The sequence below is a fragment of the Sceloporus undulatus genome, chromosome 4, assembly GCF_019175285.1.
Source record: "Sceloporus undulatus isolate JIND9_A2432 ecotype Alabama chromosome 4, SceUnd_v1.1, whole genome shotgun sequence".
NCBI lineage: Eukaryota > Metazoa > Chordata > Lepidosauria > Squamata > Phrynosomatidae > Sceloporus > Sceloporus undulatus.
This window is the reverse complement of record NC_056525.1, coordinates 11398905-11418258: the sequence shown is the minus strand read 5'-3', so window position 1 is coordinate 11418258 and position 19354 is coordinate 11398905. Positions and strand designations below refer to the sequence as shown.

At 40.8% G+C, this 19354-nt stretch overlaps 1 protein-coding gene across 2 annotated transcripts; it reads right to left on the bottom strand.

Annotated features, from left to right (window-relative positions):
- Positions 1–10: 10 nt before the first annotated feature.
- TCFL5 (transcription factor like 5) lies at positions 11–17834 on the bottom strand. 2 transcript variants are annotated; one of them, XM_042465061.1, is made up of 7 exons: positions 17757–17834; positions 16051–17064; positions 12616–12802; positions 9704–9860; positions 5411–5648; positions 2708–2849; positions 11–1069 (listed from the first exon to the last, which is right to left on the bottom strand). In XM_042465061.1, the coding sequence occupies exons 2-7, from the start codon at positions 16770–16772 to the stop codon at positions 947–949; spliced, it is 1569 nt and encodes a 522-aa protein (XP_042320995.1). In that variant the 5' UTR covers positions 16773–17064; positions 17757–17834; the 3' UTR covers positions 11–946. The 2 variants fall into 2 exon arrangements, with proteins under 2 accessions (XP_042320995.1, XP_042320994.1); XM_042465060.1 differs by lacking the exon at positions 17757–17834 and having other exon boundaries at positions 16051–17128.
- Positions 17835–19354: the final 1520 nt, after the last annotated feature.

Below are 19354 nucleotides of genomic sequence, written 5' to 3'. Positions count from 1 at the left end.
TTGGGATGAATTCTACACAAGAAATAGCTACTAGCATCATCTCTTTTTACAGATTAATAAAGCCACTTTCAGTTCAATATATTATTCCTTAAACACTTCAGATTTCCTAAGTATAGCTTCTAGTAGTCTCTTTTTAAAAAAGGAAGAAAATATGTGCACTTAAAAATCATGTACTGTTTACAAAATGCAACATTTGCACTGAGAAGATATAATCAACTGCCATTTCTTCCTATGAAAGTGCTAGTGAAACTAATGGGACTTGCACCATGCTACACAGCTGTGCTTCTGCCATCCTTTTCGGTGGATCTATGTGCAGGAGATATTCCATCAACAATATCTTATATCTGAATTTGTTACAGAGAAAGTGCAAAATATATTCTAAATAGTACTGTATTTTGCAACATTTGTCTACAGCTTTTTCTATATAATTTTAGTTTTACAGGGCTGAACAGTTAGAAATCAAAAGCAAATCTGAGTTACTATATACATGTTAGTATCCTTAGATAATTTATACATTTAAAAATATTTTCTTCTTCTTCCAATAGCAAACTGGTTGTCATGACATACATATAAATTATATTAGTCTGTTAAAGAGTGCAAAGAATATGCCACTGTTCTATAACAAATCTGAATTAATTGTCTATTTGGAAAACAAAGCAAAAAAGAAAAGAAAAGAAAAGAAAAGGAACAAAATAGGGGTAATGGATAGGGACTACCATTTCCTAGGTTGTGGCAATGTTTTCCTTCTCTTTGGTGCAATCCCTTTCTCATGGCAGTATTGCTAAATAAATGACATTGGTGACTTTCTCCCCCTTTGTTTTGAATGTTTATGTACTTTGCAAGCTACATTGAGTTACAAGAGAATCTGAGCTGCTGCATCTGCAAAAAGAAGTTGAAAGATGTCCTCTGTTTTCACTTTCCAGCAGCCCTTGAATAAGAGGTTAAATTATTTTATCTCCATCGATGCACCAGTCTGTGTAATCTCCTGTGCTGGACATGTTCCTATTGAATCTGATCTTGTTAATTTTAGTCTTCTGCCTGTTTTGCCACAGAACACTGTTTCAAATTCCTAAAAATCAAATGAACAAAATAAATACAGATAGACTATTGTCCTGTGAAGGAATCCTTATCTTAAGACAACTCTCAGCTAAAGTTATCCCTAAAAACAACCTCAAGCCATTGTGCCTAACCCATCAATTTTCTCATCCTTCTTTTAAAAAAGAAAACAGCAACATGCTGAGCTCAAACACATGGGGTTCTGCCAGATTCATTTCAATGGGGTTGGGGGCAACTGCATGAAACGAGAATGCCTTTGTCAAAGTGAATGGGGCAGTTGATATGCCTTCAATAGTCTGTGGGATGAAGTGATAGCATGGAAAAATGAAAATTCTGCTTATGATTTATCAGCAATGCCAATACACTGAGAACATGATCAAATTAAAAGATATGCAGATGAGGTACATACCACTGGGCTAAATGCTGGCAGTCACAGCAGTATTTTCTTCTCCTATCCTCTCACCATCAATTGGGCATGCTGCCTGAAGATTGGCTCTAGGGGCTTTCATTCTTCCTCATTCAGTATTTTCAAAAATGTCACAACATCAAAATTAGCCACTCATGTAGGAAAATGAGGACTGTTCAACACAATTTAGAACAGAAGCCATGAAACTTGAGCTACTGCAGCTGTTTGGATATCTGAACCACAGTTCTGTGATTGTGATTGGGCTCAGGGTCAGAGAGTCTCTCACCCAGTCCCCTTTCTTCTTTCATTAGTACAAACTTGCCAGCCTTGACTGAAGTCATGTGCAGCATTAACATTACTCACAACACTAATGAGGCGTATCTTCCCCATGGAAACTGTCTCAAATCCTTGTCTAAGTAGCCCAATTTAGTTAAGAGGGACTCATGGATGAACTGGCATGAAAAATTTGAACCAAAGAGAAGATATACAACCTCACTCCTCTCAGTATCCTTTGACCTGCTGCTTTTAAACTGATGCCTGTTTTTAACTGCTATTTCATTAGCTTGTTTTTTTTAAAAGCTGCATCTTATTTTGTTTTTGAACTGAGTTGATCTATTTTTAAGCATGGTTGTGCACTTTTGTAGAAAATGGTATAAATTCAAGAACAAGAATAATCACTACTGCTGTTATTGGTAATTATTATTGATTTTCCCCTCTGAAATCATGACAAAGCTTTTAAAAACATTTTTAATGCCACAGTGAAAGCATAATCATTGCTTAGCTACAGAAAGCATAGAGCTCTTGCTCTACTGTATTACCACTGAATCTAAGTAGCCCAATTGTTTTCAGCTCTGGTATTAAGAAGTGGCCTCTGGATTGATAAGTATAGAATCAAGCACTGATACTGTCCTTGCAACTGTGGAGCTGCATTCTAGCTGGCACCCACTAATGAGTGGATTGCTCCTCTGAGCCATCCAGAGAAAGAGGGCTTCAGTCCTGCAGCTTAGTTCCAACTAAAGTAGAAACACAGAATCAGTTGTTTGAATGGTAATCAACACAGAGGTGAAATTCCATCAATTTAGTATGTCTACTTTAATGGGAACTAACCACAGGCTTCAGGGCTAGTATGTTTCTATGAAGGAAATGATCAACAAAAGATTTGTCATGATCTTTAAAAAATTGTCTTTATTGCCTTAACTGTCATAGTCTAGCAATGTTTTGTGTATTTGTGCAGAACTCATTGACCTTCTTCAGGGAATCCCCATGCCGCTCCTGAATATACTTTAGAAATGCTGTTGTCCATTGTAAAGTTGTTGCTTTATCAGTATCAGAGGTACAGAATGGAACAAGAAGATTCAGTTCATCACAACAAATCCTGATTCTGCGCCTAGAATTACATACAGCATGGTCAATTGCAAAATGTCAAACAGCCTTTTAAAAACATTTCTTAATTTGCAGGAAGCAATACTTTATTATTTCTTGACTCCTAATTGGTAACATACGTACATGAATATCTTTCTGCATTTGTTGCACAAAGAGCTTTGCACAAACTCCTCAGTCTTCAAACCCAACCTAAACAAAGCTGAGGTGCATATAATGCCTTCTGAGACATTCGTTTTTTGTTACCCTTGCAATTCCTCTCCTAAATGCTCCTATTTTGGTTATGCTACTCTGTAAAGCTGAATGCTTGGCCAGTTCCTGGGACTTGCAATCATACAGTTGGACTTCATGGAGAGGCAAATATGGACATGAAACACAGATCCCATATAGATCAACAGAGACAGGAAGAGAGTAAATTAAGCCATGGGTCACTTTGTTGGGAAGGGGGAATCTGGTGTAACATTTGAGCATTTCCTTGAAATATTTACCATGTTCCATTTGATAGTTCCACCTCCCAGATGTTGATTATGTTGTTTGGCTAAGTGATTTTCATCATAGTTTTGTGATTAGTTACACTGGTATTCAGTATGACTGTGAGCAAGGCAGGCTCACCTGTCTGTCTATTGTGACATAGGAGAGGATTGGTCTGTGTCCATTTTAGGATTAAGCATGGTTTGGTGCTCATGAACTCCCCAAAGATATATTGGGGTAGGTTTACAAGGCTTCACCCAGCTCAGGATTCATTGTACTGCTACCCACCCAGATCATTCAAAAGGCCCATATTAGGCCAAACCAGGGGAACAGATTTCTCTCAGCAATGCTACCAACACATGGGTGGAAATTCATTGGCCAGCAGACAAGTAGCCCAGTGACTAGATCACTTGCTCTGTGCCATGCCAGACAGAAAATTATAACCAATGAAAATTGTGACATTCATAACTCATTCCCAGGTATATGGAGTTACTGCCTCCGCTTCTTTAACTCCACATCTGCTAGAATCCTGTTAGAGAGTTACATTTTCATAAATGGATTTACATCTGTCAGAATCAGAATTGGGCAGTTACATAATGTCCATATCCCAGTAAAGGGATACTGTTACACTACTATGTAGCAGGGCCAGCAAAGCGACTGATTCACAATAAGACTGATGCACAACAGAACTTATGTGCAACAGGATGCGTACTGCATCAGTCCCAGGTGTGCATCAGTCACTTGCTGGTGTCCTGTTATGCATATTCACAATTCACTAACAGGATTTCTACATATCTCTGCTATGCAGGTAGGTACAGTTGGACCTTCCTATCCGTGGGCTTGCCACCAATGTATTTAAATATTTATAGATGGCAAGCTCCTTTGTCCCAAATGTGTGTGTGCACACAGCCATGCTAGTGGTCACACACACATCGCATTGCCATTAGGGTCAATGGTACTTGAGGTCTCAGGGTTTTTTCATATCCACAGAGTGGTGGTTGTCCTGAATGGATCCCCAGCAGACATGAAGGTCCGACTTTATATGTAAAGGTATATCATGTAGATGGTTATATAGAATTTGTAGCACAAGATCCAGCTCTCAGTCACCTGTCTGTGACCTTTGATATCAAGTATCAAACAGGAATGTCTTAGGCAAGGAGCCCAAATGGGGGCTCCCCAGCACAGGAAACTAGCTATACCAGGCTGATTTGGACAGCTCAGCATGGGAGAAGCCCAGTGCACTCAGCCATGATGGGATCTCTCAAGATCTGAATCAGGATAATCCCTAGACTATGGAAAGGTGGTAGTGAGCTGGACTGGGAGATTGTTGCATGTAGCAAACAAAGGGAGTTTCCTTCTGGGAATGAAACTCTTTTTGTTTGGGAATATTCACAATTGTCCAATCATTACTGCATATCACTCCCCATTCTTCTCCCATGAGAAAGTAATTTAAGCCCATCAACTCCTAAAATCCTGCCCTTAGGGGCCATTTCTGGGTATAAATGTAGGTGCCTCAGCACTAGCAAACTAGTCTAGTCCAAAACTGGGCAGAATCTCTATTTGATTTCATCTAGTTACCCCAGCAGCCAGCCACCTCATGTTCCTCCAGCAGCTACTGAGCCATCCTCATTTGCTTCAGGATCGGTACAGTACTGCCTCTTAGCAACCCGGCAATTCATTATATTCTAACACCTTTGATTCATTAGTTCTTGTATGTATGTTTGTGTGAGTGTTGAGTCCCCTTGTATAAATACACCATATTAATTTGGAATCTGCCTCTGGAGTTCTCTGGGTTTGAAACTGTTAAACAAAGACTAATATCCCAGCCAGAAGGTTCCCTGGCCTTCTCATTGTTAAATTATTGAGCTAAATTAATTTCCCCATTGAATACACTTTCTGGGTGCCCCCTCAGGATCATCGGTGATTCATCTGGCATCTCATTTTTGTGGCTGGTGCAAATCTGAAATTAGTGCACAGTGACACTGTGATATGCAAATCAGCACCTTATAAATATTAACATTTCTCCAAAGCCCTGTTAATGTATGAAACAAATACAATAAATGTTCCTTTCAGAATGTAAGGGCCAAGAACAATTACCTTCTGTCTCTTTCCATCCGGTTATGCCGCTCTCGACGCTGTGAGACACCACCTTGATTTCCACTTTGTGTACTCTGGGTTGACTGTCCTGTTTGCCAAGTGGCTTGTGCTGGACCAGTACTTTGGTTATCACATACATTTTGTATATCTCCTAGTGGTTTGCGCTGTACATTGGTTTCCAAGGGGTGTAGCCGGCTACGACTTCTTTTGTTTATAGTTTGCTTACATAAAGTCTCTCCTTTAGAAACAAGAGTAGAAAGCAGTACTTTGCAATTTTGCATCATATATGAAAATGGTGTTTGAAATGCAATCGTACTCTGTAACTTTTTAGCTTATTCATTCTAAGGTACCCTGTACTTCAAGCATTAATGGGCTCTTGGGCAGGTTACAGACCGCCCTCAAGCGGCCGTTTTCCCACCGCTGCGATTCGCTGCGGAGGGAAGCCCCAGCGGTCAGACTGCGAGGCTTCCCAGCGCAGCGAAAAAGGAGCGCCAAAATGGCGCTCCTTTTCAAAACGCGGAAGTGGCGCCGCGAGGGGCGAAGCGTGCCCTCGTGGCGTCACTTCCGCCATGACACATCTGGACGCTATGCGTCCAAGACATCAAAATGGCGGCGCCCATGTGGATGGGCGCTGCCATTTACTACGCGCTCCGCGCGTACTACGAAGAAGGGCCATGAGGAAGGTAAGACCCTTCCTAACCCTAATACGGCCCTTCCTAACCATAGTACGCGTGGAGCGCGTACTTTATGGTGGTCTGTAACCCGCCTTTGTTTACTTTTCTGAACTGAACAATTAAGTATAAACAACATTTAAGTCTTAACAAGAGTACAATATAAATACTGAGATCCTGAAGAAAGTATGAATCAGTTTACAATTCCAGTGCATTTTTAAAAGAAACTCTACCTCTAGCAACATGTCATCAACCTTAAACAAGTAAGCTTATACAGTGGACCCTTGTTATACGCTGGGGTTTGGTTCCAAGATCCCCCGTGTATAACAAAATCCGTGTATGCTCAAGTCCCATTAAATATAATGACATAGCAAAATGGTGTCCCTAATAAAAAATGGAAAATCAAGGTAAATTTATACTTTTTTGGAACATTTTCAAACCGTGTATGCTTGAATCCGTGTATAAAAAATCCGTGTATAAGAAGGGCCGACTGTAACTCTCAGCACATTTACAATGTTACATTGCTTTGTTACAAATTATAAATTACTGTACTATCTGAAAGTTTGAGGGCCTAAGTATCCTAAAGGCATTAGATCCCATCTGATCTTGGAAGCTAAGCAGGGTCAGCTGTTAACACTATGTGGGGCTTCCATATTTTCCTATCTGGAGCCAGGCATGTTTCCTTTTGAAACACAGGGAAATTTCCCATAGGAAAGGAATGTAGACATGTGAAGAACCCAGGTAATAATCAAAATAAAAACCGAATGGGCTTGCTGATCACTCTGTCTTCTCCACAGGCTTTCTGCATGTCCTCTCATACTAAAGGCAAAAGCAAGAGTGAGTAAAACTACACTTCCTACCTACTCCTTGCCATGCTCTCAGCCAAACTTCCCTATCCATCTAGCTTAAGGCTGCCATAAATCAAATAATTGTTTTGTCAATCCAAAGTTAAAACCATCTGTTCCAGAATCCCATTGTTGGTTCTGCAAAAGAAGGTCATTGGGTCTTTTGCACTGCAATATATTGCGAAGTTCCCTTCAAGGCTAGAAAGCTTTTCCACTCACTGTGTTTCCCTCAAACACCTTGCTTTCTTTGGTCTCCTTTTCATGACGGGTACATATCACCCCCTCTGACTGCAACCCTCAGTCTCCTCTATCCAATTTCCATAACTTCATTTTGGTCAGCTCTATATCATGTTTCTGTTTGAATTACTATTGTGTGTGTAAGTTGCACTGTGCTTATTTCAAAATAAAAATCCTATTTTATTCACCAGTTCTGGAGTTCTATCAAATTAGTTCTAGTATACACAGGTGAAAATGTTCCTAAAGCTATCCAGCCTCTTGCAAGCCTCCTTTGAGCTAAGCAATCCCCCAAACTTTGAAAGCATTGACACAGTTGGTAAGGAACCCCAGTCCCCCCACTGCTTGGGTAACATACCCCTGGTTAGTACTTGGAAGGAGCTGTAGGTGCTGAAGGCTTATATTTCAGAGGAAAGAATTGGCAAAATTACCTCTGAGGATCCCTTGCCCAAGAAAACACTGTGAAATTCATGAGGTTGCCATAGGTCACAGACAACTTGAAGGCACATACAATATATCTCTGGGTAAGGTGTTTTGACTTAGATTCTGTATCAGAGGCTATGATGTGTAAAGATAACTGAGGCCTGTTACAGACTGCCAAAATAAAGCTGCTGGGTCTCTTTGGAGTGATGCTATTTAAATGATGCATGGGTCCTAAGAGTTCCGGAGGTCGCGCCAAAGCCACACTCCATTCCTAAGCACTGGAGTGCAGCTTTGGTGCAGCTTCCGGATTCTATCATTTAAACAGCATACCTCCAAAGAGACCCGAAGCAGCTTTATTTTGGCAGTCTGTAACAGGCCTCAGTTATGTGTCCAGATAAACAACATTTGTTCCTCAGGACATGTTGTGCCTCAAGACTATTGTGCAGTGGCCACACTGCTAGCTCTATTTGTGCCATGATCCTGGAGATAGTAAGATAATTTGTTTATGTATGCACTGTGTATTAGAGTTAATACCATAAGAAGCTGTCAGGAGGGTTCAGAGAATGAAATGTTGGGAGTGAATGGTGGTTGGTGGAATGGCTGAGAGGACATGAATAAAGCTGGTGAATGACAGTTAATGGATGATAGTTGATATAGCCAAGGTAAAGAGAGTGAAGGAATGAGTGTAGCTTAGGGTAGAGAATTAGTCAATCAGGTTTAGGAATTACAGTAAGTGGCGTTTAAGTCAGCTAGGAGAGGAGTTTGAGAGTGTGTGATGTGTTTTTAAAATGAAATAATTAATCTGTTTTATTATATTCAACTTCTCTTAATAAAGCATTGTTTTTGTATTTATATATTTTGGGCCTCCTGGAACACTATATATTAGAAAGCTTTGTTTCAGATACAGTGTCTGTGATAGCAGCAGCAAATAAAGAGGGTTGATGTCCATGGGAATAGAAATTGCATAATATCCCACACAAGAACCTTGACGGTATCTAGGAGGTCCCCACAGTTGATGGCCACAGCAGTGGGGTGGGAGAAGATCTTACACTGGTGGTAGAGGTAAGGATAAGAGGAAAGCACTCACTCTTGGTGGTAGCAGAGAGATTTGTGAAAGTCTTTACATTTGGTGACAGAGGAGGTTTAGGCAAAACTTCACATCTGGTGAAAAAGTAGTAGGTTAAGTGGTAAACTCTCACAGAGACATTGCTATATCTCTGCTCCCCTCCTAAAAATATGAGCACTGAGAAACATCACAGTTCATCTTTATGTGATCATACATCAGTTAACAATGACAGAAATACCCAACAAGATGCCAGACTATGCATTCAATTAGTTAATACACCAGTTAAGCATTGCAGTCCTTGTTCCATGTTGCAGCACAATTCAATACAGGTATGCCCACAGGTAATTGAAGGGAGCTCAATGGAGTTTCCTCCTGGATTAAATGGCTATAGGACTGCTGTCTGAGTCTCAAAGCACTAATAACATACCTATGTGAAAGTGCCATAAAAAAGCTCAAGAGCTACCCCTTAACTTTGATGTATTTTATTATTGTAACCCGCCCAGATTCTCTGTGATAGGGCAGGCTAGAAATAAATAAATAATAATAATAATAATAATAATAATTATTATTATTATTATTGTTGTTGTTATTATTATTATATTTGCTCCCTTGTTCAGAAATAACTGTCCAGTGCCTGAGGCAGACATAACAATTGAAAATTATCTGTAATGAGTGATTTTTGCTTTGCAGACTTCTCTCTGTGGGTATTTTCTGTTACTTCTACCAAATGCAAGCAAAATATTAAGAAAAAACACCAACCCTCTCAACCAACTTTAGAACTACCTTCTGCAGAAAGTAACTCTTATATTAGCTCACAGAGCTCATTCTGAAAAATACCAACATGCTAGAGTCATCTTTCATCTTCTTCATAGCTTCCAAAGGAATTAAGTTGCTTTAAAATGGTTTGGAAATGACATTTCTACAAAGTATTTAATCAAAACAACAGGAGAAAGAAATGGTGGCATTTGAATTTAGCCTTCTCTGAAAAAGAAATTAGCATTAATTGAAATTGACAGCCACTAATAATGATATCAGTCAAATGTTTGCTGTTTACCTCCTAGCTTAATCCAAAAATGTTCAGGTACAGCCTTATTTCTAGGACCAACTGTCTGTTTTGTTGCTTCAATTTCCTGCTGGTAACAGATAGAAAATGCTCGGGGCAATCCAATATCTTGATGTTTGGCTGCTTCTAAACCAGAGGGTCCGGAGTTCTAAGAGAAAGGAGGGAAATCATTACCTAGCAAAACTAAATTTGTACATGATGATGTACAAGTGTACAGTTTCCTTTTGGAAGAAGAAAATACTGGAGATTAGCAAAGTACAGATTACATGGACTCTCCTGTATAATTCACTTCTAAAACAGAGTACAGGGAGCTCCTGTTTGGATCAGAGCCATGGTATCATCATCATCATCATCATCATCATATTATTATTATTATTATTATTATCATCATCATCATCATCATCATCATCATCCTGTTTTTTCCTGAAATTCGGATACAAAGTGGCTTACAAATTAAAACAGTACAATTAAAAGCATACAAAAGTGCACATCAAAATATAATTAATTTAGTACAATATTAAAACATCATTCATTTTAAAATGCAATCAAAAAATAAAAGCACTCAAAAATAGTACATATTACAACAGTTAAAATACTAAAACAATAAAAACAAAACTATATACATATCCTTCAAACTTCAAAAACCAGCAGCACGCAGCATTAAGAGCCAAACCTCAACTGTTAATGAAGGCCTGGTGGCACAAAAATGTTTTAACTTGTCGCTGGAAGGAGAGCAAGGATGGGGCCCTCCTGGCCTCTCTTCCAAAGTCTGGGAGCAACCACCAAGGGAATAATTTTTTATTCCCTTATTCCCACTAAACGAGTCTAAGGAGATAGTGAGACAGAGAGAAGGCCCTCTCCAGATGATCTTAAATCCTTATGGGTTCATACAGGGAGATATTGTCTTTCAAATATTCTGGACCCAAGCCATATAGGGCTTTACAGGTCAAAACCAGTACTTCGAACTGTGCCCAGAATTGGATTGGCAGCCAGTGCAGCTGTTGCAACTGTTGCAGCCAGCCCCAGTTATCAACCTGGCTGTAACTCTTTGGGCCAAATGAAGTTTCTGAGCACTTTTCAAAGGCAGCCCCACAGAGAGCACATCACAGTAATCCAAACAGGATGTAATCCCTCATAGGCAGAAGGAGGTCTAATCTTTCCCTCCATGATGCAGCCCCAATCAAAATTTCTCTCCAAAGCTGCTATTAGTTGCAGTGCCTGCATGTTTTCTTCTTTGAAACTAATAACATGTCCAGGGAAGAATCTGATCTGAAGTTATAGTGCCCAGATGCAACGTTTCTGCAAGAAGGTGTTTCAGAAGAAAATTAAGGGAGATCATCTAATCATAGCCTCCTTGCAAGATATGCAAGGCCTTTGGATCAGAATTTATTTATTTATTTATTTGATTTCTCTCCCACCTTTCTCCCCAAAAGGGACCAAGTCAGCTCACAAATAAAAATTCTAAAAACACAGTACAATAAAACAGTTTCAAAAAATCATCTAAAAACAATATAAACAAACATTAAAACCACACTAAAAACATGATGCCCACCCTATATAACAAACACCCAAGCCAGCCCATGATTATACATTAAAAGCCTGCCTGAATAAAGCTGTTTTTGCTTGCCGACGAAAGGCAAGCAAGGAGGGGGCCACACGCTCCTTTTTTTTTTCTTGGCAAACCTATATTCCTGTTCTTCATCTGTCACAATAATGTACCTGACTGCCTTGCCCAATATAAACATACATGGCAAATGATGATCTTCACGTGAATAGTTTTTTGTGGGTTTTTTGGGCTATGTTTCTAGTAGAGTTTCTTTCTGATGTTCCGCCAGCATCTGTGGCTGGCATCTTCAGAGATTCTCTGAAGATGCAAGCCACAGATGCTGGCAGAACGCCGGAAAGAAACTCTGCTAGAACATGGCCACATAGCCCAAAAACCCCACAAAAACTATGGATGCCAGCCATGAAAGCCTTCGACTTTACATTCACGTGAATAATTCTGCTGTTTGCTCCCACCTCAGAAGCTGAAGGGCAACTGGGGAGAGGTCTTTTCCATGGTGGTATCCCAGCTGTGAACCCCTCTGCCATATATTATTTAGCACAGGGGTGGGAATAATGCAGCTATCTGCCAGCTATTGTTGGAATACAATTTCCACCAATACCTCACCAATGGTTATGCTCTAGCTGGACTGACAGGAATCCAATACCCAGAAAGTCACATAATTGCCACTCCATGGCTAGCACCATCATTGCAGTCAAACCTATCACCAGGAGTTCTTGGTGAGATTCATTCAGAGGGGGTTTGCTTTTGCCTTCCTCTGAGGCTAAGAGAGTGTGACTTTCCCAAAGTCACCCAGTGGGCTTTCATGGCTGAGCAAGGATTTGAACTCTGGTCCCCAAAGCACAGTCCAGTGCTCAAACCAGTACACCACACTGGCTCTTTAACCATTTTTAGATTAATATTTTTCTAGTTTTTATATTTAAGATATCTTTGGCTATACATGCAAGCCATCTTGCACTCTTTTATACTAGAAAGGAATATAGAGAAAAGTTACAGAAGGAGCTAAAGAATGACAACATATTAAAATAACAGGAAAATCTGAACTGGATACAAGACAAAATTAGAAGCACTTTTCTGCTCACACAAAATCAATCTAAAGATCTTTTGGGCTCATGGCTCTTTAAATCATAGCCAACATTAATTACGTAATTTATTCCATCAAATAACACCAAATAAGTATCCATTATTATTATTATTATTATTATTATTAACCTTTATTTATAAAGCGCTGTAAATTTACACATATCCATATTTTTAATTCTCTAAACTGTATCTCTTCAGGAGATGTATTTCAACATGAAAACAAAAAATGTTACATTATTTTTTCAAAATCACTAACCTGTGGTTGTGATGAGTTTGCATTTCCAGTTGCAGAAGAAGCAGCGCTTGGGTTAAACAGTGGGCATGTAAACTGTAATGCAGTTGTAGCAGCAGTCTTATTTTTCACTAATGTGGTACACTTATTCTGCTGCTGGTGAAGCGGAACACCCATCACTTCTGAAGGATGGCGAATGAGGGTTACTACGCTATTAAAGAAATAAAACAAAACAAAAAAAGGAGTTGTTTGAAATGTCTATCAAAAACTCTAGTTGTTCCACACCCATTTATATTGGTAGCCAATCTAGTATTGGTTCAGAATTCTAGTTTAATTCACGTCAAGTATAAATTCAGATATTTTCCACCAAGTACAGCTCAATTCTGTACATATTTAGGCAGAAACAGACAACAATGCAAAACATGCACAGGGAATATTACTGTTTGAATCCTATTGAATTCGGTTCTAATTGCTGTCTTGCCCACTTTCCTTTCAACCTTTATCCTGACAAAATAGAAACCTAAATTCACATAATATGTACTTGAAAGCTCAGAAAGCAAATCAAAGAAAAGAAAGCAAGTCAACTTTTTAATGTGATTACTTCCAAGCCTAAATTGCTGAATCAAACGTGAAACAGACTTAAAAGTTGGAAGTATAATACTGTACCAGATTGGTATTGGTGATGACGCTGTAACACTAGTGCCCTAGCCTAGTGTAATATCACAAACTGTAGAAATATTGGACCATCCAATAATGCTACATTATGGCAACAGGATTAAAAAGGGCTACTGACTAGATACTAAAAGGCACCACAGAAAACTGTAATATTCAAAAAAGACTTAAAAATATTGCCTATGCAGGTAGACAAAATTAATTTTATGCATAGCACAGATTTCTGCATACATTACAGAAGCCATGAAGCTAGTGAGTCTCCTGTTGTTGTTATTGTGTAGTCATTTCAGACTGATGGCAACCCTAAGGCAAACCTATCAAGGGGTTTTCTTTGCAAGATTTGTTTAGAAGAGGGAGTCTCCTACAGAATCTAAAAATTCCTCTTAGATGAAAAGGTAGGTCCAATTCTCTGGTTGCTCCTGAGACACTTGGGGAGTAATTCAAGTTTCCAGGTTTATCTGTATTATAAATTTCCTCTCATCAGAGCTAGAATTGGCTGCAGCTCCCTCTTATATACAACTGATAACAAATTTGACTGTGCTGTCACTTTATGTAGAGTAGGTCCTGGGGAATGATGAGATCCTGCACTATGAGCTGTGATATGTGACTTTATGAGGATGGAGCTATGCTACTGACACAATATGCAACCTTGTTAGAAAAGTATGACATGCTGGTCACAGAGCACCAATGATTTTCCTGCTGCCTTCCATTCTAGATTACAGGTTCCCCAAGACCCTGTTGGGGGCTGCTGCTATTCCTCCTCCTTTTGATGTCGTTGCATAAAAAAAGCAAGCTGTTCTGCAAGCTGCCATACTGTTGTGCTCTGCAATCACTGTTTGCTCTGTTTGTGCAGTGGGTCCAGTTTCACAGCCATGACAATACTCCCCCCTCAGAAATATGATTGTTACAGAGTACTGTACCATAATTCTAAACTGTGCAATCATAAATTGGTTCCCAACAGAACACCAGCCCTTATTTTCTGTACTTATCTGCCATGCTGTGATTTATAGCAGAGATATAAATTTACAACAAGAGTGTTACTTGAAAGCTCAGCAAAGGCTATTCTCATTCAACAGGAGCAGATAGGATTAAGGGTGCAACATCAATCCACCAGATGAGGCTTGTCATCAAACAATGTTCATTCAGATAGCAACAGTTAAAAGCAAACATCTGTATGTGCTTTCAATTTATGGTGACCCCATGAATTTCATAGGGTTGAATACTCAGGAGTGGTTTTGTCAGTTCCTCCCTCTGAAATATAGACTGCAGCACCTGGTATTCATTGGCAGTCTCCATCCAAGTACTGTCCAGAGCTGACCCTGCTTAGCTTCCAAGATCAGATGGGATCTGGTGCCTTTGGGGTATTTCGCCACCTACAATCAGTATAATCATCTTTGACTGGATAGGTTCCCCACACATTTTATAATGAAAATATGCTACTCAGTCTTTTTTAGGTAGGTAATATAGAGCTGAAGTTACGAATCTAACATTCACAGACTGCAGTATTAGTTGCACCTTTAATTTAATCTCTACATTGACTGCATTCTTAATAATATAAGGCAGGAATTGAAAATCAAGTCTAATCAAGTAAAAAAACAACACAATCCACAATCATGGAAATCAGAGCAATTAAAATATTACATGAAAGATGAGGAGACAGAGAAACGTGTTGATCCATAGGCAGTGAGAAATGCAGGAAACACTTACAAATCCCTTAGTTTAGCTCACTTGCAAGTCTGTAGTTATGCTAACACCACATTAGCTACAGGACACACAGCTAATAGGGATAAGGGTTGAAATGTAAGTTTAAAACAGTGGTCCCCAAACTGTGCCTTTTAAGAGATTTTGGACTTCACCTCCCAGAAGCCTCAGCCAAGTTGGCCAATAGTCTGGGATTCTGGGAGCTGAAGTCCAAAACCCCTTAAAGGGTTTGGGGCCAGTGGTTTAAAATAACCACGGGTGCTTTCATTCTTAACCTGATTTATCCACCTTAGAAACACAGAAAGGGCACTAAAGAATGGAAGTGGAGATTATTCCCACTCTACGTATGCAAAAAAAAAGGGTATATAAGCAGTTTTATTTAATCTGAATCTGTAACTAAAGGACTGGCGTTATTCCTTAAAGCAAAAGCATTTGATATTATTGTATAGTGAGCCTTTGTTATCCATTGGGGACTGGTTCCAGGATTCTCCACGGATACCAAAATCCATGGAAATGCAAGTCCCATTAAATACCATGGCATGATAAAATGGTGTACTTTATATAAAATAGCAAAATCAAGGTTTCCTATTTGGAATTTATACTTTTAAATATATATATATTTTTAAGCCATGGATGCTTGAATCTGTGGATAAAAATGTGTGGATAAGGAGGGCCGACTGTATATGCATCTTAGTATTTCTCCTGTTGACTTGATGGTGAGATTATCAGATGGAGAGGTAAAGACAGAAGGACAGGAGTGATTGCGTAAAGATTATCAGACACATGGCGCTTATCCTGTGATTATCCCATCAATGAAGAGGAATTGTCTCATCAGTTCAGTATTAACGGGTTATCCCATTATTAAGAAGTGGAGGTAAATGACGGCACAATTCCTCTTCACTGACTGGAAAATCACAGGATAATCACATCATCTGATTATCTTTGTGCAATTGCACAATAATGATGGGAGCATTGCATTTTGCTCCCACCCTTTTCCTGACATTACGCCCCGTCTGATAATCTCCAATGGTTAATAGAGGTGATGGATCTGTATGTTTAAAAGGGGGGGAAATAAATGCAACACACTTGTTAATGGGCATTCCAGTTTCTTGGCCTTCTTGACCCCTGGGGATTTCAGCCTGGATGCTGTTGAACCTGTCTTCCAGCCGAACACGGACGGCCGATTTTGCCCTGGATTCCGGAAGCGGCGCTGGATTTTCCAGAGGAACGTTTTCCTTATTCATCCCACACGAACTGTCGCCGTGTTTAACTTTTACTACATTCTGCCCAGAGGTCTCTGCAGAGCTTCCGTTAGGCGTTCTTTCGGCTTGGTTCGGAGGGAGGCTGGACTCGCTAAGCAACATCATCCTCAGTTCCTGGAAGTCAATATGCCCGAGGCACTGGTTAGGAGGACCCATGAAGCTGTTGTCAGGCTGGCAAATAATAGGGCAGAGCGACTGGCTCCCAGAACTGTTGGATAAAAAGCCACCTTGGCTGCTGCTGGACGATGACAGGTATTGGGTCTGGTTCGCGTTGCTGGATGAAAAGCTATTCGGATTCAGCCTGTTTTCTCCCTCGCTTTCACACGCTTGGGCCTCCATGTGAGAATACAGTATGTGCTGGAGCTGTGTGTATTCGATTTCGGTCATTTCCACGAGGCTGAGGTCAGTGGTGGTGAAGCTAAGGTTGTGTTCGCCGAAGGAATCCGCTGGACCTTCGGCACCAGAAGCTGCGGGAGACGGTTCGGAAACTGTGGCGCGAGGGTTCGGCGGAGCAGGTTCAGGCTCTTTCTGGTTTGAGCTGGACATGATGCTGAGGAATATTAACACCACAAAGTCTTTTCACAAACTGAATGTGCAAACGGTGAGCGGCATGCGCTTGACACACCAAAGCTGCGCAATAGCTACAGTCAGGCGCAAATGCGATCGGAGATGGATTCCTCTACAGGAAGGAGGAGTCGGATTGCCTTGTCTTCCTGTTATGCGCCAAAGGCTTTAACTCCTAGCAGCTCCATTCCCAGCTAAAAAGCCATCTGTGGCCTTTCAGAAGCAGAGCAGAAACTTAACGGCTTCCCAAAACAAATAAGGGCAATTTGGTTTTCTAAAAGGAGTTAAAAGTGAAACATGGCAAAATAATAAAACCATCAAATAAAATCATCAGTGAAATAAACTAAAATAAGTGAAACGTTGCAAAATATTAATTAAAACAGTAAAATAAACTGAAATAAGTGAAACTTGCAAAATAAAATATCAACAAAATCAATAAAACAAAATAAGTGAAATGTTGCAAAATAAAATGTCAGCAAAATAAACTAAATGAAATGTTGCAAAATATCAATAAAATAATCAACAAAATAAACTAAAAAAGGGAAACTTTGCAAAATAAAATATCCATAAAATAAGTGAAATGTTTCTAAATATAATGTCAATAAAAACAAAACAAAACAAAGGAAACGTTGCAAGAGGAAAGGGCTTTTGTGTGTGTTTCACAAAAATAACACTCCTAGAGGGACCCCCCAAAAAAACCAACCCCAGAAACCTCTCGAGGGCGAAGGGCTCTCTGCAGACTCTGTAAGGAAAGGCCCACCCAGCTGCCCTTTGGAGCAGAGCCAGGCTTTGCCCCCTGCCCCCCAACACTCCTGGCCCAAAGGGGCGTGAAACCCCACTCAGTGCTTCCCCAGAGCCCCAGGGGTCTGTGGGGCTGGGCTCCGAGGCCTCAGGCCCTCTCCCTAACCGCTAGGGGCGCCCTCCCTCTTCTCAGGGAAGGCCCAAAAGCATCCTCCAGGCGGTCACCTTAGCAACGCAGAGGAGGCAGGGACTGGGAGGGAAGCCCCGCCCACCGCCCCCTCAGCCCTCCAGCCGCGTTTCCAAACGGCCCCGAGGCTGCCCAGGCCACGCCTCCTCAGCCCCGCCCCCTTTCGACCCGCCCAACGGCCAAAACCGCGGAGGAAATAACGAGCGCCCCCTCGCGCCTGGCTCCGCCCACGGCTCCGCCCACAGCCTTAAAGGGCGACAACGGTCGTTCCGCTGCGCTCACTGAACGAGGGGCTGGAGTGGCCACAAGGAGGCCTCTCTTGCTCGCCTCATCCGTCGTCGCGCCTCTTGCCTTGCTCCCCTCAGAAAGCCTTCGTTTTTGAAGGGGGAGATTTTGGAAAGGGACATACTAAAACAAATGACAGTTCTTGCCCATTAAGAATCCATACTTGCCCATAGAGGAATGCAGTATTTGCCCATAGAGAATCCATACTTGCCCATTGAGAAACATTGCTAAATACATGCCCATAGAGAATCCATACTTGTCCATAGGGAAGCATAGGGGAACCCTTGCCCATAGGGGAGCATGGGGGAACCCTTGCCCATAGGGGAGCATAGGAAACATCTCCAATGTTTTTCTATTGGGTAAGTATTATTACAATCTTTTTAATTAGACGGTTCCCTGCCCTCAGGCTTACAATCTAAAAAGACATGACACAAAAGGAGAAGGGAAAGGTGGTGGGGCTAGTAGGCTAATACATATAAAGTACATAGCAATACAGGAAATGGTTCGATAAAACAGGCATCAAAAGAATATCAAATAGCAAGCGACAATTATGCAATGCATAATTCTCCAATGGTTCTCTATGGGCAAGTATGGTTTCCCTATGGGCAAGTACTGTCATTTTTTTTTAGTACGTCCCAATTTTCTCTTCTGTCTCTTCGTGTACATGAAGCAAACTTGCCTCCGAAGCTTGTTATTGTTGTGTGCCTTCAAGCTGTTTCTGACTTATGGTGACCCTTGCCTTGAGAGTCAGGGCAGTGGTTTGGGTGTTGGGCTCCCAACTCGGCCATGAAAACCCACTGGGTGACTTTGGGCCAAAGTCACACTCTCTCAGCCTCAAGGGAAGACCATAGCCTCTGAACAAATCTTGTCAAGAAAACCCTATAATAGGGTCACCATAAGTAAAAAATGACTTGAACACACACCCCCATGGCAAGCCTATATGGGGGTTTTCTTGGCAGGGGGATTCGACGTTACCATCCTCCGAGGCCGAGAGAGTGTGACTTGCCTAAGGTCACCCACTGGGTTGCTATGTCTAAGCAGGGATTCGAACCCAGTTCTCCAAAGTCCCAGTCCAGTGCTCAAACCACTACATTTTACAGCCAATATAAGCATCCTGACCTTCCTGGAATATTCTATGGAGAGAATACTTGTTTCTCCAGAATTAAAACTCTCCACCTGCACAGTTTCTTGCCCCACCAGTTCCCTCTGTTTTTTCTCCCCATGGTTTAAAGGGGGGAAATAAGGTGGGAACTGCCTTGTCTGAAATCCTCCTAGCCAGAAAACACAAAAACAAGAAAGTATTGAGTCTTTTGGTGTGAAAAAAGCAAGTATTAATAAAGTAAATAAATAA

What these genes read in the sequence shown, in the direction of transcription:
- TCFL5 (XM_042465061.1), bottom strand. Translation starts at nt 16,772, where the DNA reads ATGTCCAGCTCAAACCAGAAAGAGCCTGAACCTGCTCCGCCGAACCCT. An exon ending in CAAACTCATCACAACCACAG is followed by an intron (nt 9,861 to 12,615) that starts GTTAGTGATTTT and finishes CCTTTCTCTTAG; the next exon opens with AACTCCGGACCCTCTGGTTT. An exon ending in TTTTTGGATTAAGCTAGGAG is followed by an intron (nt 5,649 to 9,703) that starts GTAAACAGCAAA and finishes TTGTTTCTAAAG; the next exon opens with GAGAGACTTTATGTAAGCAA.